This window comes from Lottia gigantea (genome assembly GCF_000327385.1).
Source record: "Lottia gigantea unplaced genomic scaffold LOTGIsca_30, whole genome shotgun sequence".
Lineage (NCBI taxonomy): Eukaryota > Metazoa > Mollusca > Gastropoda > Lottiidae > Lottia > Lottia gigantea.
The window spans coordinates 2575267-2599799 of record NW_008708987.1 but is presented as its reverse complement, the minus strand read 5'-3'; the positions used below and the strand labels follow the sequence as shown (position 1 = coordinate 2599799).

Here is a 24533-nt window from a genome sequence, read left to right as displayed (position 1 = left end):
GTACCATACTATAAAAAACATATAGGCAATATCTTAAGCTTCCAGAACTTGGTCTGCAGCTAAAAATGGTACCAAACTATCAAAAGGTAAAAATTTCTCAACTCTTAACATCGGCATCTTCAACAGAATTTTAGAAATATCATGCACCAAACTTTCAGACAAATGGCACCAAAATATGAAGGACATAGACAATAACTTCAGCTTTTATTAACTGCATCTTCAGTGGAATTTGGAACAAGTAGCACTATACTATCAAAGACATACAGACTATAACTTCAGCTTTTCAGAACTGCATATTCAGCAGATTTTTTCAACAAATGGTACCTATAATACCTGCCTGCCTGTCTGTTGTTATATTGGATATTGGAACGAGAATCATGTCAGTTTGTCTATGATTATTGTAAACAAGTACAGACAAGAAGTTTATACTTTTATAAACATGTTCAACTTGTTTTCATCGGCTACCTGACTTTTAACATATCAATCTTAAAGAGGCGGACTTTCACTATTTAAATCAGTGAATCGTTGCAGCTCTAGCTACCAGATTTTCAACATTTTATTATAAAAGAAGCTATCAGAAGGAGAAATCAATGAATCACTGCAGCTATAACTTTCAACATTTTATCACAAGGAGAAAATCAACATTAGAAACACAAACTACAAGTCCACAAAGTAGACAAAATAGTGAGTGAGGTAGACATGAAATGTGTCAGTTATCCACCTGAATCATGAACAGAAAGACAATGCAGGTGTTTAATTATCTAGTTTTACCAGACAACACTAATAAATAAGTTTGTAAAACCAGTTCCATTTTTAGTGCAAAATGCCACTTTAAATCAACCTGCGTGTGTGTGTCTGCTACCTGGCTTGTGCCGTTTGATATTTCAATTCTGCGTTTGTATATTAATATCATAAAGGTGAATGAATGGGGTGGAGGGAGAGATGAAATTTCTTTACTGACGAAAAACATATGGTAGACTTGAAAGAGTGAAGGTGTTTCCAGTATAAACACTAGCGCTGACGGAAGGAAGGTGTTTCCAGTATAAATACTAGAGCTGACGGAAGGAAGGTGTTTCCAGTATAAATACCAGTAAAAGAACATGATAAATATTGAAAGTTCAATGACTCTAGAAAAATACATGGTGTTCCACAGTTAAATGGCATCATCAATTGATAAATGTGGATATTTCTTAATAATGCAGCTAAGACTGAATCTTGTTCCCCAGGGCAACTGAAACCAGGCTTACAATAGACCCTAGTGACCATGACGGCAAAGAGTTTAAATTTTCTTAACCCGACTTCTAGATCTATCAGTCCCTTCTGGCAGTAATTTCTGTGGCCAGAATGTAATCCAGGCAGACATTTTTATAATTTAAACAAACCCAGTAAAATCTGAGTAGTTTGTAAATAAACTTGACTTGACAAGATAAAAAACAGACTAGAAAGTATTTAAAACAATTACATTTCATCGTTTGTTAGTGAGACACACCTAGCCTTCACTGCTTCTAGAAGATGACTTCTGGCTTCGTGATATTTTTAAACAAAGGAATCTTGGAAACCACATGGTCTGTACTGTACCCTCAGGTGATAAGACTCTCAATCTTATTATTTCTTAATCTCAGACTGATTGATTCAAAATATAACACTAGCATTCAAAAATAAAACAGGGTTTGGCTTAATGAAGACAGGCAATGAGTATGTACTGAGAGAAACTTTCCTGTCAATGGATCTCTAACATACACAGATTGAATTGATGTCAACTCTGACTGACTAAAAGCTTTTACCATGTCAATCCCTTCAGCCTGCATCACTGACAGGAGGAAACCAGTTTGAAACATCCAAAAGCAGTCTTAAGCAGTAAAAAGAACTCTTTACTGACAAAATAGCATAACTTAGTGTCTCCTCTGAAAACAAGCCTAGATGTTCCTAAAATATCTTTGACAATAATATCTCTGGGGCCTCAGTCTCGAAAACTTTAACTAAGATAAAAATTCCAAATTTAAGATTGATTTTAAAGATTGACTATCAGATGATAAGTTAAGGTTTTTAAGAATAAAATCTGAGACAATCAACAATAACATCCTCTATAGTAGTTTGTATCATGATGACTGTTGTTTCCTGTCTAGAGGTATGTTGTTTTTATTAGTACCACCCTAATACTGTTCTTAGTGAAAACTATCAGATTAATATCATTATATTTCTACTTGACTAGTCTATACAACTACAATATGGTTTGTAAGAAGATAGTCAAACTACCCAGTTGGCTACCAATTTCTCAATGAAGTATTTGTTCCAACATGTGCCAGATCATTTAGGACCCTTCCACAAAATCTAAATAAAACATGGCTAACCAGCCCACAAGATTTGTAAAAGTTTTGTGATAAAGAGGATGTGAAATTTGTTCAGAAAGATATTCTACACCAAAACTAAATTTCTTGGATGAATACACAAATGGCTTCTTAGTGGAAGGTTAAATTTACAATAAATACACTAACCATTATAAAGCAGCAATGGTCAAGTCATTTTTCTGTTAGAAATGAGTAGAATGAGTTTGGATAATGTAGGAAGAGGAAGCAAATTCATCCAAGATATGGTCAAGTAATCTTTGTGAGAATTTCTTTTATGGACAGAGCTGGGAGAAAATAAACTATCATGCAGAATAAAAATCAAAATTAAAGGGGCTATGTTCAAGGAATTCTTTTGTAGAAACAGGCAATTTCTCACATTAAACAGGTACAGTGTAGGAAAAGATTGACAAGCTATCATACAGAATAAAAATCAAAATTAAACAGGTACAGTGTAGGAAACGATTGACAAGCTATCATACAGAATAAAAATCAAAATTAAACAGGTACAGTGTAGGAAACGATTGACAAGCTATCATACAGAATATAGATAAGAGTTTTACTTACTGTTTCTTGTTCTAAGGCAAATACATAATGATTAAAAAATCGATGTAATTTCTCGTTTGTGTAGTTGATACATAACTGTTCAAAACTATTCGTCTAAAAAATACAAAATACATCTCTGGTTAATGTTGGAATTGAAATATTTGAAAATGTTAGACTGAATTATGCGAAACAGACCAACATTCAAAACTGTCTGTGTGAAAATATACAAAATAGATCAGATATTGACTGAATCCAGTATTGGTTACTCTTTAAAACAACAAGTTATATACATAATAAAAGGATTGTAAGAGGGTTTCTAGCTATTTAGAGGTCATATTAATAAGGCTTTTATTGGGATCATTCAAATTTTCAGTCAGATGTCTGTGGTTCCTGTTATTATAGAGATTCTTAACCATGTAATATGTTACTATCGCAAAGCCTACATCATAATACCCTTATTTTTAGTGGAATTACAACAGTCAGACGTCTGATTGAAAATTAGAAGAGCACAAAATGATGCTATCCTATTAGTATCCCTGATTCAGCGAACCTGGTAAACATGAAAAACTAGAAAGCCTTTAGTAGTTTGCCCTCGTTCATCTTGAACCTATTAAGTTTACACTTAAATACAATTTTGCTCCTTTTTTCATTTTGTGAAGAATGAACTCAGTGAATCGTTCTTAATGCACCAGAAAAATAAAATAATAAACTAGAAGTTGTTAGCAATGTTTATAATTTATAAGATGGTGAAAGAATTCCAGTCTGATAATTTAATAATCAGCATTAAACAGACTAAATATATATATATACTGATAATAATATTATAACTTCTAGATCATATTGACCTGACTTAGAAACATCAAGAACTACAGCAGAATAAGTTTATCTGACATAGAAATAACCTAGTTCAGTTAGGCTCTTCAGTAAGAATCTATGGTCATAGCAGTGCTGTCTTTCCATTGGAAATAAATACACCAAATAACAAAATAACAATAATTATACAGGCTGTACAAAAGGGATGCCAAATAACAGTAGGAAAGTGGCTTAAGATTGGTGTGCATGCCCAGCCTAGTTAAAGAGATTGTAAAGAGCTTTTCTAAACTTTTTATGTGTATCGGGGACACAAATAGCTTCAATTTGTACCATTCCAATTTTTATTCTGACGTCTGTGGTTTTTGCAATTCCACTAAAACTAACGCGTTATATGACGTCACTAGAGGGGAACTGCATAGATATTGATACTAGCTTCTGGTAGCTCCCCCCTAGTGACATCATAAAAAGCGTTAGTTTTAGTGAAATTGCAGGAATCACAGACGTATGATTTAAAATTGGAAAATTGGTACAAATTGAAGCTATCAGCGTCCCTGATACACATACAAAATTTAAAAAACCTTTTACAATCCCTTTAATGAGACAAACTACAGTAACCAAACTCAAATTCAATTTAAAATCTTGACTAAAACTCTAAAGATAAGAGCTAAGCAGTATAATAATATTCTGTTCTGTATTTCCTATGTTTAATATATTGAATACAGCATGTTATAACTAGACAATGTTTGTAGTCTAAGGAAGGAAGTTTTAATTATAACACTCTGAATACTTTCTAGTAGTTTAAATAGGATTTCCGTTTATATACAATACATACACGAAATGACTTATCTTTCTTAACTGGGAATCGAGGTCAGTCTCCTGTTCACTGACTGCTATCCACTCCACATCTTACATGCATCTTGTTCGATTAATTTCCTCTTTTTAAACTTCCTCATTATTTGGGTACGTCCTCGTTTCTTGTATTTATTAAATTAAAGGGATGGTTTTCACCATCCGTTTGACCTATTGTACCTTAGTCCCAGAAACTGCAATTTTTTAGCCAAGCTAATCAGTAATAGTGTTTACAGATCATTGTTGAAATTTGAGCCGTGAATTCCATGTGTGTCCTGAATTATCTGCGTTGACTCGTCTATTCTTGAGACACTGCCATATATAGAAAATACATTTATAGAAATAGGAAATTTATTAGTATTTTCAAAGACATTATGCAATTTTTATACATTTCTAGTACTTATGAAGACTATTTATATATTTTCAAGAATTAAATTAATGCCTGAAAATATTGAATTATGAAGTCTCTCAATGTTTATACTTCAATCTCAAATCTAAAATACAACACAGTCTTAACACTTATTTCAGTGGCACATCATGCTCTATGTGTTTTTATAGAATTAATTTAGGTGTCAAAATAATTTATAAATTCTACCAGGAAACCACTTTCTAAACCAATAAACATGGCCTCTTGTAGTTTTGCTGAAGAGTTGTTTAATTGTCAACAATAAATTCCAATAGCCAACCATTTTAACCTTAGTTATTTAAAACAATTACCATTTCAATCAGCTTGAATGTCACCTTCCTTCAGAACTGACAGCTTGATCAATAACATACACAATTTCATTATTGTCTAATTAAAGGTATACTGTCATCTAAATATTCCCTTAGCTGATGGTAGACACAATGAGTGGCAGAGCCAAAGGGGGGCAGGGGGGCCAGAGGGCAAAATATCTGAGGCGCAAGCCTGGCTCCGCCACTGGACACAATTTCACTATTATTAGATTATAGAGATGTCTGCTTTTTATAAGACAATGCCCAATATACTAGAATTATTTATCAAATATCAGAACAGAAGTTAAAAGTCAAAATGAAGTATATTAATCAAGAGCCATGTTTCTGGCTGGCTGACAACTGTCAATATTAGCTATCAGAGTCAGCTAGTTTCAGGCCATTCTGAAAGGTTCACCTAATTACCACTGAGACAGAGTGAGCATGTATTGGCCAATTGCTCTTCATATTACTAGGTAAGACTCAATAACTTTCTCTCTGATTGCCAAATATAAAAAAATAGCTTTCACAGGCAATATCAAGGCCAACAACTTTGAAGTTTTTAAATAGACAAGAGGTGTTGAAATATGGCTGATTAAGAATGGAATAGTTGAGAACTATTAGTTTGATTGGTATTCTGATAACAAACAGACACAATTACCAACCTCACAGATTTCATCTTTTTCTCCTGTTTGTTTCTTTGAATAAAAAGGAGGTGTTTTTTTTATCACAAAGTGTCTGATTAGTTTCTAACATAAAAACATCACAAGAATTATCTTAAAGATACAGGTATCTGTAAGAAAGATATATTTTAAGAAATGAGAACCAGGGTTCTTTGTTTCAAAAGTTCTCCAGAATATAATTTTTGTATAATTTCTAATATGGGACATACGATATAGTTAAAAATGTTACAGTTTTAGATTAATATTTGCTTTACTGACATCTCATTTTTAGCTTCTATTATAATTTTAAGAATGAAATCGGCTGTCTGACTGAGACAAAGTGGTGCTTCTTTAGGCCATCTTTAAATGGGTAAAGATAATCTGAGGAAGATAATCCTAAGGAAGGTAAAAGGTCAAAGATCAGCTAGTAGACAGGATTCTCCAGAGCCTCAGTTATTATCCTTGCAATCAAATGATTTCTTCTGTCTTTTTATTGGCCTGTCATTGTGAGGGACAAGAATATTTTACTAAAAAATGTTCCATCTGTTTGAGTGCGATATTCAGATGAAATCCATTATATATTACAATCAATCAGACACTAGGACAACTATACCTTATAGTTTATACGTTTCTGGTTTGTGTTGAAAACCTACTTACGTGAACCTGCATCAGAAGACAAAAATTATCATATATATAAGATGCAATTATACGACCAGTCTCTCTGTCATTCCAGTCTTGATATATCACGTTATTATGCTGACAAATGTAGAAATTATATTTGCAGACTGCTTCGTTTATTTGATATTGATATTATTCCTGTCTCATGTTTCCTCAGAGGCAGTGGGGCCTCCAGAGACTGGGGATACAAACAGGTGACAGACTGACTTGATGGGGGGATAACTGTCAAGGCTGAAGCTCATGGGTGTAAGCCTTTAAGGAATAGGTCTTAATTCTATGTCTAGTCACTGATAATCAGAGATAACTGGTCACATAGCCAATCTTTATCTCTTCTATGTCTTATTCTTTAAGGTCATTGAAGAAATGATAATATTGTATACTAGAATTCAATCTGAATCTTTAAATTATATCTAGCCCAGTTTTCTGCTTTCCCAAATTTTTTGAAGCACTTTTCATGTCCTCTGTACTCTGTTTAAGCAGTTTGGACTGATATATTAAGAATGAGACTAAGTATATGACTATATTCAAGTATGCAAAAAATTAATTTTCAAAAACGTATGAAAGATGACTTGGAACGGAGTAAAATCTATCAAAGGAAACAAAGTTAAAATCACGCCATAATTAAACAAGTAGGCTATTGTATTTTCTGACATAAAATTATTGAAAAATATTCAAATATACAGGAAACTATACCAAAATATACTGGAGGTACTTCAATATATAATTAGTAGTGTGGGTCAAGTACACTTTAACTCTAAAATAACAAATTATTCTTATAAACTTGTTTTTTTTTTTAAATTTTAGAGGCAGTATGTGTTAGTTTACATGATATATTTTGATAAAATTAAAATGAGGTGCTAGAAACTATGATTGTCTTGTAAAACTGACCAGTACTTTTGAAAATCAGACACTTTTGTAAAGTAAAGAATCACAAACAGGTCACGAAACTTACTCTCTCTACTGAAATTTATGGAAAAGCTAAACTTGACTTGACAATATTAATAAAACCTATAAATTATTGAGCACTGGGAGAAGTATTTGGTTACAGTTCCTGTCTTTCAGAAGCTGGATAACACTGTTTAAAAAATGTCTAATCATTCTGCTAGGACAATAAACTGTGGCCCTGTGTACTACAGGACAGTTTAAAACTAGTAAAGAGTAGTCTAATACTGTAGTGCTGGTATAATTTTCCCTCATTGTCCACTGAACATTGTCCTAAATGAATATATTAAGATCTGAAAACTAGCAAATTACATCCTAACAACTCTACCACTTTATTTTCAATATCTGTTGACAGGTGGAAATCGGTTAAGAGTAGCCTTATGCTGCAGTGTTGGCAGAAATTTCCCCATGGCTTTGTCCATAATGATAGCTAGTAGAGTAGAATCTGATAAACATTCTCATTACAATCCAACAAATCTACAACATTATTTTCAATAAAATCGAGTTGACATTTACAGGTGGCAAATATTTCCGTCATTGCACACTGCATGGCATTGTCTGTAAATGATAGCTAATAAATTAAAATCTGATGAACAGTGGAAATTCTTCAAAACAACATCAATAAAATGGAGTTGACATTTAGCAGGATAGGTCCAGACAGTTCAGAAAGAAAGTTTTAATACAACATTATACTGTCTTCTATTATTCATAGCCAATCTAAAAATCCAGGTCTATTTTTACACTCTACTCAACTCTACTAAATATAGACTGTCATTCCCATACTCTCATATATTCCACAGTAACGACATTTTAAAACACACCTACACAATATCTTAATTACATATATTCTTATATTCAGTGGCAGCGCCAACCTTCCGTGACAGGGTACAAATAGGGGGCAGACTGACTCAATGGGGGGACAACTGCTGAGGCTGAATTTAAAGTTTGGCTACTCTGTGATGGTGTCATAGTCACAAGCCTCTCATAGAGTGTTTTAGAAGGTTCTCTCAAGAAAATTTTAGAAAAAATGATTTGATTTGTGCATTCTGACAAATATTTTGGAGAAAAAGGTAGACATTTAGATTTGTTGAAAATAAAGTGGGGGTACAATTGGGGTGCAAACCACTTTTCTAGGGAGTCACATGCCCACCCTGTACCCCTACTGCTTACATTGTCTTTATAATATTGGAATAACATTTAGAACAAGTTGTGTTCAATGATAAAAATAGTGTAAATTTGTAGTTGGTTATTAAAATTCCACTAAAACTTATATTCTACAGGAAACACGTGACACACCTACACAATATCTTAATTTCATATTTTGTAATTATATAGTCTTTTATAATCCAATGAAAGTTTGTCCAATGTTTAAAAGATTGTCAACTTGTCTGTGGTTCTTGAAATTCTACTGAATGTAAGTATTTTATCACAGAGTATATTTTAAACATATGAGAAACACCTACACCATGTTTCAGTTTATTATTATATTATCTTTGACAGAGTTAGGGTAGGTACCATAGCTACATTTGATATATTGAGCAGTACTATTTTAACAGTCAGAATTTGTTATTTTTATCTTTTACATATATAATTGGAATAATGATAAAAAACACAAGTTTTTGAATGAACCTATCTTTAAAAGGGCAAATAAAGATATATTTATTGACACCAATGTAGATTTTGAGATAATCTAACTAACTTACCTGAAAGTTTTCAAAACCAAATATATCTAAAATTCCAATAAATCTTAGTTGGTTTTGTCCTGGATTAGTACATTTATTAATAGCATCAACTAGCCAGGCGAACGTTCGGGAATATAAGGCTTTAGCCATTGCATGGCGGTTTTCAATTGACTGAAAAAAAAAGAAGACAAAATTATATTTATAAACTCAAGAACTGATTTTATGCTCCATTACCCTCAATACATGAATATATAAAAATATGGGAGCTTGGAAAAATTCCTATGCCTGTGCCAGTGCCTTCAAGAGACAGTCCAGTGTTGGCTCTCATCCCCTAATATCTAACAAATTTAGAAAAATCTTAAAACCCCTATCTATTTTATATTTCTCAATAAGAGTGGTGTCTTGCCCTCAACAAATATGAATTTGCAAAAATCATGGACACACTTAGCCCTTCAAAATTTATTAATTTAATATCTCCAAACATTCATTCATGCGATATCCTTATAAATATTTGTGTGATTTCAAAAGTGGTAAACTTCACAATTTACCCGTCTCCCTTTGATATCTTAAAAAGAAAGCTTTTGCCATTGCTCCAGATCAAAATGATTGAGGGCAATAAAAACATAGCCAAAATTGAAAAGACTATCCCTTACACCCCTCCCTCCCTTCCTCCCTGCCTGTCTGCCTGTCTGCCCTCCCTCCCTGCCTAGTAACCCTCTTCTATGCTAATTTTATGCTATTCCAAATTCTACTTTATTCAGCAATTTCCTAATCTCACTGATATCTTGCCATATTTCAAGAAATGAAAACTGAACTGTTAGGAAAATAAATTACGAGAGTGTTAGCAGGGAGTGAGTCAAATTTTAAAACAAGATATCATTCATTGAGTCAATCAACACTAGTATTAAAATATATAACTTTAATCTTATAATCTAGAAAAGTGAAAGAACTCTATGTTTAAAAGAAATGAATGGAATTTTGATAGAAGTGTAATGAGATATAATATTTATTAAGGTTCAAATCATGACAGTGGGGTTCTTTTCTCCTGGCAGATCAGTTCTGAGAGTGATCAGATACTAACACTGTGTTTGACAATCATGCCAAGATACATATGATACAAGAGTCAAGATACATAATATGATACAAGAGTCACAATACATATATGAGGTAATAGTGTGTGAATAATTTACATCCTCAATTAAAAGTATAAAATATAGACTTACTTCCTGAATTTTAAAGGGAATGCTTGTTATAGTTCCACGAACTTGAATCTGACGGAATAGTAAGGCTTCCATTAAGGCATCAAGTTCGAATCCTAATAATTCACACACCGTTTCTAAAATAACTTTATCATCCGGCGTAAAATCACTCTTTTCTCCTTCCACATCCTCGAATTTTAAATTCCCTAGTAACAAAATGGCTGACATGACACCAAATATCCCATCAACCATTTCAGGTTGTATGTTTATCACATTCATTGCTAATCGTAAACTATCGAAGGCCGTCGAATCGTCCACACCCCCTAGTTTATAACATCCACTCTGATTCAGATATGCATATGACTCTGGTGGTCCGATATGAAACTGTTTCGCGAGTTCTGGACACGATTTGGCTCCTGCTGTCAACTGATAAAAGATATGATAGTTACGTTCGTTTGCGGATTGAAACGTGATCCTTGATTGTTCCAGTAAATAGTCTTGAACAATGCAGCCCTTAATTTGGGAACTGTCATCGAAACACACTTGCATAAATTTACCAAAACGACTGGAATTGTCATTTCGGACTGTTTTTGCGTTTCCTGAAACAGAAAAGAAAACATTATCATGGTAGCATTGTGTAAAACAGATTTAAGACTTGAAATTATTATGCTTGCTGGTGGTACGATTTGAGCCCATAAACACAGAAATGTTAAGCAGATGACCATTAAACTTACAGTCAAATAAAATTCAGAGTGTTGGATCTAATTTTGGGTCAACAAACCAAATGGTTGGGAAGGGGCAATATGGAATGAGTCTATATATACCAAAATGATTTTTAAACATGAATCATGGGTAAAATAACAAGACCATTTTGACTATAACTCAATTACTATAATAATAGAATTTTTTTATTCATATTCAGGGATTGTGAGAGGTTTTGATATTGCTGCTTCAAAAAAAAAAGCTAAGAATTTCTGATATGTTTTGATTCATCAACAGAGGTTCATAAATATCTTATAATAAATCTAGTAAAATTCAACATTGTATCTTTAAAGTTTTTAATCCCAAAAGAGTACATGATTAAAGTAGAATTCAACTTCAATACAATCAATATCTTAGTCTACAATTGGTGAAAATCTATAAAACTTTAGATAATTAATTCTACTATTTCCAGGAATTTATGGCACCAAATTAACTCTTGTCTGTCTACTAGACATTAAGTATGGAACCAGCAGGATTCTGATAGAATAACACAGACTATTTATATATTTAATTAGTATTATATAGAGATAATGTAGAATGATTCAGACATGATTTAGATTATTATTGGATAAAGCTGTTGATTGTATTGTTTTTGCCGTTTATCAATTTACAATTGTTCAGTATATCTTTTAATATCAATCAATTTGTGTTCTATTGTTACTAGGGATCTTGTCAAAATTTCTACTATATTTTAGACAGTAAACGCTATGTACTGTACAATAAGGAAAATGTTCACATGACAGTGGTATAACCCTACCCTTTATAATTCCCCAGTGCCAAGGGAATCTTAACACTCACATAGTCTATTGCACTTCTTGGTCTCAGGTTCAATATTCTAAGGCTAGATGCTAGAGAGCCATTGTTAAATATATTTTAAGGTAAGTAAATTATAAGCCAACATCAATTTCAATCTCATCTTTTATTTTGCTTTTATATAATCTATGAGAGATTGTAACTAAGGAGGTTTTTGTAGTTTTTTATGTGCCAGTATATCAGGAACACTGATAACATCAATTTACACCATTCTAATTTTCTACTGAACTGATACACATGAAAAATTGAGAAATTTTCTTTACAAAATCAAACCCTGTTTGAAGATTGCTGAAATTTCAGTAAGGGAAATATTACTTCTCTTATAAGATCTAGCCAAACAAGAACCCAGGACAAATAAATAAAAACAAATTCCACACAATTCTATATATTATAATATCTCTATAGAATTATTCCTGGTATTTCTTACAAGACAATAGGTCAATAGGTCAATGATTATTTGAGAGAAAGAAAATAAAGGTGGTAGAATGGAATGTTGAGATGTAATAGTAATTAGGTTTAGGGACAACACCTCTGGCTCTACCTTATTCCTCAGACACCCTGAATGTAAAATAATGCTATCAGTGTCTCTGATAACACTACCCTAACCTCATGGTAAGAAAAAATCTGATGCCTGTGCCAGTGCTTTCAAGAGTCAGTCCAGTGTTGGCTCTCACCCCCTAATACTTAACAAATCTAGACAACCTTTTCACAATCTCTTAACGTTTAAGACAAAAACAATTTCTGAATATTTACTTCATTATTTACAAAAATTTGAAATTTCTATATTAATTTTTACAAGACCAACTCAAAGAGAAAATCTGACTTTAAAATGAGTGAAAAATGTTAAAAATTTTCATTGAAAACTAAAAGATTACAACTTGGCAAGAAGATCAGTGAGAAAATAAACAAAATTTTGATTTTTTTCGTTAGAAAGATATCACCTGTGTGTTTGCACCAAGTAAAAATCGACACCATGAGCCAAAATAACTTCACAGAAATAGGCCAGAATGTCTGCCTTCTGAAATTCTCTTTCTTTTTCTGACCCAAATACATTTGAATTGATAGAAACCTGGCTGTAAATTTAGAATGGTCACTCAAGAAATGACAACTAGGAATAATTTCCCTTTAGTGTATTCAGAATAAATCTTGCTGTAATTTTTATTTGGTTACCTCAGAAATGTCAATTCAAATTCTTTCCCTTCAATTCACAAAAACATATAGTAAGTTAGCATAAAGATTATATATTTCATTGTCAAGTTATTAACAATTTTTAATATGTAGATAGAGTCTTCAACAGGAAACAGCATTATCTGTTAATCGAAACCAGAAGAAATTTATGCAACCTTGAAAAGTGTTCAAATCCATGTGTGTCCAGAATTATCTATGTTTGAATGTTAAAGTGATGTCAATTTAAGATATTCTGTGATATATAGAAGACATTATATAGAAAAAGTGAGTAAAATTCCTAGTTTGAGATATTTTAAAAGGAATAATGTGATTTTCATATATTTTTAGTACTTCTGAAGATTATTTGTATATATTCAAGACTAAAATCAACCCCCAAAATTGGCGCACATGCCCCTTTAAACACAAGAATTATATCATCATGAAAAGTGTTTTGATAAATTGCATGTTAAACGCAACACGACATCTTCTATATTAATTTCTATGATATAGTTTTTGACATCAAGAACATGAAGTTAATTTAATATTAACTCTATCAATAGATGAATTCACAGTTTGAGATGATGAGTTTCTACAGGCTGAATGATATTATTCTTACATCAACCAATATACTGCTGGTAGATATACTACCTTGATACATTATCTATATACTGACAAGTAAAAACTCTAATTCAAATCTGTACAAGAAAGACCATTCTATCAATCAACAATCTGGTTAAAAAAGAACGGCAAAATCGGGAGTAAAATTTGTATAGTACAATCAGGTGTTTCAAAAAGAGTAAGCATGGTGTTCTTTGCTTCACCACGTATCAATGATATGTTTCAGTGTATGACTTTAATTTCGTAAAAGCTGATTATAATATCTAAGGACTGCAATGGCTATTTCATAAAACACTTAGTTTTTGTGGAATTGTAAGAATCACAGACGTCTGATTGAAAATTAAAATGGTACAAATTGATTATATTAGTGTCCCTGATACAAGTTTAGAAATCTTCATTACAATCCCTTTTCAAGTTTTGAAAGGTATAAGTCAGATTTAAATAGCGTTGTCCCAAGAAACAGATTGGAAAAGAAAGATATAAAATTCTAATTAATGATGAAAGACAGGATGTGATATACTTTACTATTATCAATTATTCTATTAATATAAACTATATCTGTTAGTTTAAAACTTATAAACTGGCCAACATGAAGTGCCATGGCATGAACCAGGAAACAGGCGTCAACACAAAGACATTAAATACTCATATTGAAACACAGGATGTAATATACTTCAAGATTATAGACATACAATTCTAATTAATAAGTCAATTAATACAAGCTGCATTACTCGTTACCTAACGACCTTTACCCATATATAAACTCTTAATCAATCAATATCATACAGTCTCTTTTTATCTCTTAAACAGAAGAGTTCAATTCTTAGCGTCAGAACAAATATTAGCTCAAGGCTCGTAATGCTAAGTAAGCTGAAAGGTGAAAACAGTTCGCAGGATGTTCGGATTGTAGACAAACTAAATCTGATGTTTTTATAACTGTTGTAATCAATTCAATATTATGCTTATTTTCCTTTTCATATTTGGATTTTAGAAATGAAAATATTTTAATAAAACTGATTTTAGTTTTTCTCAAGAGTATTAAAATGTATCAAATATATAATGTTAGAATATTATCAATATGGAATGTCGATTTTACTAAATATCTCCTTTTAATCCTTTAAAATGTTGTTAAATATCAACAAAATCAAGCTAGATATATTCCTACAATATACCAAAAAAACAATACAAGTTATGTGGACTCTCTGAAATGGATATTGAGTTGTCAAACAATTTTTGAAAGCTGTATCAGGTGTTTCAGAAGTAAGAAGTCTCGCAAGCAACACTGTTCACAATGCAAGTAACACCCACCACAAAACATATAACATTGGGGTAAACTTACATCAGCTATGTGTACTCTCCGAAACATTTTCAAAGTGATATCAGGTGTTCCAGAAGCTGTTAGGACACTGTCTCACTTGAAACACTGTTCACAATACTTATTGGTGTAAACATAGTTCAGCTATGTACACTCTTTGAAAGGAAAGTTAAGTTGACAAACCATCTGTGTTCAAAAGAGTGAAAATGCTGTTCCCTATTGCCAGAGTTACCAACCACAATACTTATTATAGCTGAGTTGAAATTTATTATTCACAGACTCCAGAGATAAAAGATAATAGGTAAAAGAATTTGTCACCTCATTTAAAGTTTACAAGTATCTAATAAAAACCACTGTAAGTTGTTAAAATGTTGACAATTCTATTGTCCTGTATTAAGTTAAATAATTAACAGTAAATTGTTAAAAACATGTTTTATTTATTCAGTTGTTATAGAAATCTACTCATAAACCATAGTACATATATACCAAATTAACAATATTAGTTCTTGGAATCTTTAGAGGAGATACAGGGACAATAGGAAATGTGCCAAATTAACAAATGAGGCACATGGCATCTTTAAAAGGGATACAAGGACAATAATTAATGTTCTTTGTCCTTCCTTCATAATTGTTTTGAATTTGATCATTTCTTTTTAAACAATATTTGAAACTTAAGGAATTCATTCTCCTCTTTTCAGTTTGGCGTCATAGGATGTAAAAGAGACAGAACTCTGATTGGCTGATGTGATAATATTGCCCATCTCTAGAATTTCCGGAGATTTTCTGAATAAAGAATGATACCCTTACCAAAAGCTTCGAGAACTGTATTGGCCTCAAGAATCTGTTGTTCAGTCCAGAAAGAAGTATGATTGGTAACTGAACATAAATATTGTAATATAAACTTGGTTGTTTCAGTCTGAAATAGAGAATATTTATATACAACAAGGGCAATAACTCCTTCAAATGAAATTAGAGTACATACTTGACAATGAAACATTAAAGGGATTGTAAAGAGGTTTTCTAAACTATCAATGTGTACCAGCGACACTGAAAGTATCAACTGCACCGTTGCAATTTTTAATCAGATGTCTGTGGGTTTTGAAATTCCACTAGAACAGGGGCCTTATTTTTATAAGCTTCTGTAATAATGTAGTTTTAGTTTATATAACTGCTTTTGATGTCTCTGATATACTATGAAAACATCTTTACTATCCTTTCAAAGATTTTCTTCTTTTGACAAAAAAAAACATTACAATTCTTTTCCTACCTTCCCAGCACCACTCTCCCCTGCGATGATACACGATTGGTTATCATCAGATTTACATAAATTTTGAAATGCTGCTTCTGTGATAGCGAAGACATGAGGTTCAACTTGACTTAGTTTCTGACCACTGTATTCTTTTACATGTTTCTAAAATAGATAAATAAAAGATATTTATACTGTATTTTAGGGGTGAGATGTAGCACAGTTTGATAAAGAATTGGAAACTTTACATGAAATCATTTGCATGGCTACAACAAACAATTGATGGTCATGGGTTCTTATCTCAGTCAGTGTCATCTTCACTCATCATTCGAGCCGACTCAGCTGTAAATAGGTACAGATAATCTGGGAAAGATCAATATCAGGTTTGACCAAGGACCAGCTGGTCTCGTGAACTCGAGTTGTTATCCTAGTAATAATGGTTGTTTCTTATTTCTTTCTTACATTGGAATTTGGTGTTCAGGTGATATGAGAATTTAACTCATAGAAAGCACGGGCCTAGGTAATAAGTGAATATCAATTTGAAAATTAAAAACACAAAATTTGTAATAAGTAAAGTAAGTTCTACTGCAATTTTTTATTTTTTTATAAATTTTTCAGGATGAAAAATACTGTGCACTATACAGTAAAGATAACCATGTGTTCAGAACACCATGACCTCAGAATATAGCTTAATTAATATGATTTCCATTCTTCTACATACCCCGTATAAAACAGATATATCTACAGCTGTACCTAATAGATCCTACAGATATTACCAATGTTTTGAAATTTGATCTCCAAGTTTTTCTTGGCAACTAAAATTATCTTTTCCTATATTCATCTTAATTTTATCTCTATTTATTTTTATCTTTTAATGAAGTGAAAATATCAACTAGTCTTAGAATTCACACTGAAATCAATTTCATAGACTCTGAATGTACTACAATGTTGTACTTTCATTTTTCAACCTGGAGATAATTTTAAAATATTTGGTTTACAACATGTGATTTATAGTCTAGCATTACTTTTGGACAATTATAATTTGTCATTCTATTATGTCAGGCTATATTCTCAGACATGAAAAAGATTGCAGGAAAACCAATGAAAATTAGTAAATAGTAAGGAATTATAGAAGACAGAGGGGTAAGGTAATTGATCAAAGGTCCTGAAAGGAGTTATAGAAAGAAATGGGTTGAAAACTCATGATTTGAAACCAGGTAATAATTGAAACATATTTCAGAAAACCCAATTTATATATACCCAAAATTATACAAATCTATGTTTAACTTACCTGTTCATAAATTGGTACGTTTTTATACGGATTAACAGCTACTAGGATAGATCCTGTAAACGTCTAAGATAAAGTTAAGGAATATACAACATAAAAATTGCATTTTGTGGTCTTCACAATAACATTTTCACATTTCAACAATTAAGGACATAACAGGTAACAAAAAATATTCACATAAGTCAATCATGGACAGCAGTATTAGCCTGCTCTTTTGATTTCTAACTGTAGAGGGATCATTAACGTGCACACAGGGCCTCAGTTTATTGTCCCATCCGAACGACTGGATCCTTTTCCATGTCAACCCCTTTTACCTGCATCACTGACAGGGGGAAACCGTGTTGAAAGGAGATAGGGATAAGCTTTTTGATGTAGTGGTGATTTTTTGATTTTTCTAAATATAAAACATAGCTGTCTTGGTTCAAATAGCATGGATGTATGGTTTCCTATGGCATATCTGTCTCATTTCATGTTCTATGTAACAAGGGAGTGAATAAAAAACCTCATTTTCAAGTGTAGACGACTATAAAATAATACAATAGGTCTGAATCAATAAATAATAATAATAGAGAGATTAAATAATAATCACAATGTCTATCACAGAACTTTTTATTTATTCTATTATCAAGATGTCTATAAAATATTAGACAATTATTCATTCAGTTTCATTGTATTATTTATTATTTCTTCTTCACGGCTTCTAGTTCAGAAACCGAATGAGATTTCTATGAATTACTGATAGAGCAATACAAATTGTCGAAATTCTGCTTAGCAATAGCAGAACACTACATTAAAGACAGATGGCATCGCGTTAAGAGGTGAAAAGTGGAGATATATTATTAGAAACCAATGAAAACCATTTGTGAAGCAGGCAAATCACCTAATTCAGCTATTGAAGACAATGGGGCAACTCCATGCAGTGTGCAAAGAGGGAAATTTTTCCAGGTCAGCGGCATTAACCTGCTCTTTACCGATTTCCAACTGTCAAGGGATTTTTAACATGCACCACTTGTAGCACACGGGCCTCGGTTTATTGTTATCCGATTGACAATAAGGTGCATCAAACCTTTGACCTGAATACACTAATAACCTTACCATTTTCTTTGCTAGCATGACTGTAATGCAGAATTAGAAATTTTTTTTTTTTAGATTATGAACAAAGTAAGAGTTTTTATTCAGACCAATGATAGAAAGCCATAAGTCTATACTAGAGAAAGCTATCAGTCTTTACAACCATCAATTATTGATCACTCTAAGAAATTCTCTGTTATCCCATCTTACTAGATCATAGACATTGTTAGGACATTTTATAGCCTTCCTTTACTAGGTCAATATGTCCCCTAATTCAATAGTTTACATTCTATATAGGAAATAGTAACTAATGGAATGGAATGGACTGTCTGTCACCCTTGACCATTCTCTGGCCCCTTCTTGATCCTCTGCTTAATGATACCAAGAACATCACAGACCCAAATTCAACAGTTTACACCAGAAATTGAAATAAATTGAACAAAGCATTGAATTAATTCTGACTTGGAATGGCCCAAATTGATGATATCAGTGTCCCTGATACATATAACAAATTAAGAAAATGTCTGTAATAATATATAATAAATGTAATTGAAAGGCTTAAAGTAGTAGAAAAATAATACAATTACCCAAGAAAAAACCAAACCTCTCTCTCAAAACACATACCTGAAGAAAAGTTGTTCCAAAGTTGATAGAATATGGCAGAAAATAAAGACTCTACTCTTCAAAAGATTGAAAAGAAACCACTCTGTTTGGTATCCAGGGTCCAAGTGAGACTATAGAGATCTAATGTGATGAAAACTCACCAGCAACTCACTGGACTGACCACCCTAAACACAGTTCACCCATTGTCAGACCAGTTAACACATTGTCCAATCAGACCAGTTAACACATTGTCCAATCAGACCAGTCAACACATTGTCCAATCAGACCAGTTAAAAAGATTAGAGAGGACAATAGCTAAAGTCAGTAAGGCCAATATCTAGTAATTATGTGCTGTTTAAAACATACAGATGCATTATAAAACCAGACAACAATTAAAATACCAATAAAAATCTGTACAAGCAAAATAATTCTATTAACCACAAATCTCATCCAAAGTTTCATATATTGTTTAGTTAAGAGTGACAGTGCCAGTGACAGTGAGGTTACAGGGGGTGTATTTGCCCCCCTAGAAAAATGGTTTGTACTCAAAACTTCATTTCAAAAATACAAATTTAATTCCTTTTTATGCACCAAAATATAATTGAAATCACAGATATCTGAGGGAAAATTTGTAAGATGCAAATAGAGGACATCTTAAACAGCTAGAAAAACTCTTTACAATAACTTTTACATGATAAAAAAATGTTAAAATCGACAAACAAATGGGAACAAGGCAATGTAAATCAATGAAAATACTAATAAAAGCAATTAAGAAAAAACACTCTGAAGAGTTGAAGAGATTCGGTTTAAAAACAACCAAATGAGTATCAGCTAATACTATATTTCCCTAGAGTTAGTTATTTATTCTAACATAGAAAATATATTAACACTTCCCTACTTTACATACATGGTACATGAGCAGCATATATATAATATACTTGAATAGACCTGGTGATATATAGAGGATCTTAAACGAGTGCTTATGTCATATGAAATGAGATGCCAGATGAAATGAGTTGCCAGATGAAATGAGTTGCCAGATGAGTTGCCAGATGAAATGAGTTGCCAGATGAAATGAGTTGCCAGATGAAATGAGTTGCCAGATGAGTTGCCAGATGAAATGAGTTGCCAGATGAAATGAGTTGCCAGATGAGTTGCCAGATGAAATGAGTTGCCAGATGAGTTGCCAGATGAAATGAGTTGCCAGATGAAATGAGTTGCCAGATGAAATGAGTTGCCAGATGAAATGAGTTGCCAGATGAAATGAGTTGCCAGATGAAATGAGTTGCCAGATGAAATGAGAGTGAGGGCGAGGGAAATATTAAATACTGCAACGAATAAGACAAATTCATTAGACCAATACCGCCCAGGCATGAATGCAAATGTGTCAGAAGGCAGAAAAATTTGGCTTAAAGTATACCAATACTTTACAAATCTCAAAGGTTTTGGATATAAGCTTAACTAAATACTGTGGAGGGTGTTGCTAGTGAGTCAGTGTTACACTTTCACAACACTTGATGCCACTATGTGAATAGGTTTGTCAATTTGGCATCTCTTTCAGAGAATCTACATAGATAATACTGTTATTTGGTATTAAGATTTATCACCTCTATATCTCTTTCAGAGAGTTCACATAGCTAATAATGTTTATTTGATATAGGTTTATCAACTCAGGATCCCTTTCAGAGAGTTCACATAGCTAATAATGTTTATTTGATATCTAGGTTTGTCAACTCTATATCTCTTTCAGAGAATCTACATAGATAATACTGTTATTCGGTATTTAGATTTGTCAACTCAGTATCCCTTTCAGAGAGTCCACATAGCTAATAATGTTTATTTGGTATCTAGGTTTATCAACTCAGGATCCCTTTCAAAGAGTCCACATAGCTAATAATGTTTATTTGATATAGGTTTATCAACTCAGGATCCCTTTCAGAGAGTTCACATAGCTAATAATGTTTATTTGATATCTAGGTTTGTCAACTCTATATCTCTTTCAGAGAGTCCACATTGGTAATAATGTTTATCTTGTATATTATTATAAAGGCTATTTAAATTGAAACTTTGTATTGAGAATCAAATAATATTATTTAAGAAGCTCAACTTTAAAAATTCTTTATTAGAACTTCTAATCAATAGTTTTACTAAATAAATGATAGCCCTTTTAAAATATCAAAATATACCCAATCTTACTAAAACATTAACAGAATGGCTTAACATAGTACCTGATAGTCAGGTTTTAGAAATTTAAACCTTAGAAAACTTTTAATAAATGACTTAGTTTATAGTACTTGATAGAACTTTTTATTTATTCCAAGAAAAGAGGATCGTATCCATTTGATTTATGATGTTCAGCAGAGATTTTTTTCTAACAGAGCTTATCGATTAGCGTTATATTTTCCTGATGGTAATTTTCTACGGTTTATTCTGATAGCGCTAATATTCCTGGAGATGGTGTAAGTCTGGATATAATTGGTCCCTCGTTGCTGAGTTAAGCGATTAGATATTTATGATATAATGTTCACAAATGACTTGACACGACAAAAGATGGAATCGTTGGTCATTATATTCCCAGGCAATTTCCAAACATCAAAAAGCAGTTTGTTATTAGCTGGAATGGTTTTAAATATCAGTGACTATTTGAAGTATTGATGTATTTTAAGTGATCTATCAAACATGTTCAGAATACAACATAATGTTGTTGTCACATTTGTCTAAGAACATTCCTTATCTATCATTGTTTTGACATTAGAATTAGATGTTTTCTCTCAGTTGATGGAGTAACTTTAAAATTGATGAAAATAGAAAATATGGTATAAAAGCTTCTGTAGTGACTTATGTTACCCACCAACTACTACGACTACCAACAACTACCTAGTTTGCGATATCAGCATCCGCGAACTTGTCATCTACCTACCTACCCTCATGTAACCCAGAACAGTACTCAGTTCCAACATGAACTTCCTTTCGCTTAACCTTCAGTTGTGGTTTGATCAAAAATTGCTCAATTTAGGAAAAAAATTGATATTAGTTCGATTGCTATTGGCAGTCATCCTCGTGTCAACCCTTTTTCATCATGTGAGGGAGTAAGAGCCAGGTCTCCAGGCTGGAGGCAAACCATCAAAAGAATATCTTGTGGCATTGTATTATTGTATATAACAATGTAGCATCATGTAATGATATTTACTATTAATAATAAACCAAGTACTAACTTTCTCCACCACAAAACAAAAAACGAAATCCTAACAACATATTGGTGAAACATTAGTTGCAGCTAATGAATTTTTCACATGAGGAAGTATATCAATAAAAATGAGTAAGTATTTCATAATGAAATGTAAATAAAACCCCTTGTATTCAACTTTTTAACTTTCTTACACTTGTATGATATTGTTTGTATTTCATGCTATCTTTATTCCTTATCATTTGGCACCAGGCTAGAAAACCTGGCTCATATTATCAGATTATTCAGCAGATTCTATTAGTAGTATTAATACCAGCAACTGTGGAATGATGCAGGTATGAAAAGGTTAGAGTCAAAGTAATAGATAAATTTTCTTCTTCATGAAAGATAGAATGAAGGAAACAGAAAAGAGGATAACAACTATTTAGGTTCACAAGGATCCTGTCTAATAACTGGTCTATGGTCAAACCTCTTGGTAAAGATTTTACGGGAATAACAACTTAGGTTCATACGGATTCCGTTCTTGGTACGTCTTCTGGGGTCTTTCCAGGATAATGGGTACCTACTTACAGCTGATTTGACTGGATTAATTTATAAAGATAACACCGATGATCATGGATTATGATATGGAATCAACAAATTTTCTCTTTAAGGGTTTCGCAGGTTAACTTGGGAAACTCTCATTTAGAAAATAAACTAACTACGAATAACTGCATTGTAAGAAGCAATCAATTCCAATTCTTGACAGAAAATAAGAAAATGAGCTGTTTTTTTTTAGCAATAAAGATATATGAACACTTAGTTAACTCTTGACACTAGAGAGCAACAAGAAATATTGTTTGACAACTGTGCAGTTAACAAATCAAAGGAAAAAGCTACTTAGTGAAATAATCTAAATACTCATACGCCCTTTGTAACTCTTCAGTGAAATCTAGTGGAGGTAGATTAGGTGTTAATAGACGTTAATACGTTAAACTAACTTATTACACTGTTCAGTTATTTCACATGTTATAAGTTTAAATTGGTGTACTCAAATACTGGTACAAATTCCTAAAATATACAACAACTCAAAGAGAGTGAAAATTGCCTCACATTTTACATTGAGACTGCCAACTGACTTTTGACATGTCTTTCTTACAGATTGCAGCCAATCAAAACCCTGATTGTTTACAGATTTTCTGTTGAGAGCTCTGATTAGCTGTATTTGCAAGCGTATAATCCAATCAAATCGCTGCATTTACAGACTTCTGTGATATAAGGAAGGTGGCTATTGCAGTGACTATTGCACTATTTTGATAGTTTGACATTATGAAGATGATACGCCTAAGGTCTGTGATACAAGTTAGGTCGCGTTTGCAGTCAAGGTATTAAACGCAGATCACGAAGATGAAAACACGTTATTCTGACCCATGTAAATTAAAGAGTTTATAATTATAATTAGCCTATCAGTCTAAAAAGGTCAACATGAAGTGTCAAACACTGCGAGCACGTCAACTGGTCTAGGCCATTTTATATTTTGATCATGATATTGCCCTACTTACCCAACTTAATTAACTAATTAGAAGCCTATTAAAATGATTAATCAATTTTTAATAACTAATTAGGATCACATTTAACCTTATGATAGGGTTATAATCAAAAAAATAAAATATCAATTAAATACTTTTAGCTATGAAGACTCTTCAATAAGTAAGGTATAAACTGTCCAGGACAATCAGCTGTTTAAACCAACAGCACGGAACCATCCAATTCAACCAATCCAACTACCAACAACTACCTAGTCTGTGATATCAGCATATATATCGAACATTAACTTGTAAACTTGGAATAAAAATTTGATTCAAATGTTATATAAAAGAAATTATAAAACAATTATCTATGTGGACTCTCTAAAGGGGAAATGAGAAATAAATAAATCTTTTTTAACAAATTATATTCCCCTTTGAAGGTTTGACCATGATGTATAGTAACATGGCTGATTCTGTTCTTCTTCTTACATTAACCATCTGAATTTTAGGTATTTATTTTCATGGCAG

At 32.3% G+C, this 24533-nt stretch overlaps 1 protein-coding gene across 1 annotated transcript in view; it reads right to left on the bottom strand.

Moving 5' to 3' along the window:
• LOTGIDRAFT_119149 (hypothetical protein) overlaps window positions 1–24533 on the bottom strand; it is a gene marked incomplete at both ends in the record, with an annotated part of 95251 nt that overhangs the window by 53458 nt on the left and 17260 nt on the right. Inside the window, 5 exons of the mRNA XM_009057582.1 lie at window positions 2909–3005; window positions 9250–9399; window positions 10452–11026; window positions 15910–16018; window positions 16370–16513. Coding sequence (XP_009055830.1) covers window positions 2909–3005; window positions 9250–9399; window positions 10452–11026; window positions 15910–16018; window positions 16370–16513 — 1075 coding nt within the window. The remainder of the gene's footprint in view (window positions 1–2908; window positions 3006–9249; window positions 9400–10451; window positions 11027–15909; window positions 16019–16369; window positions 16514–24533) is intronic.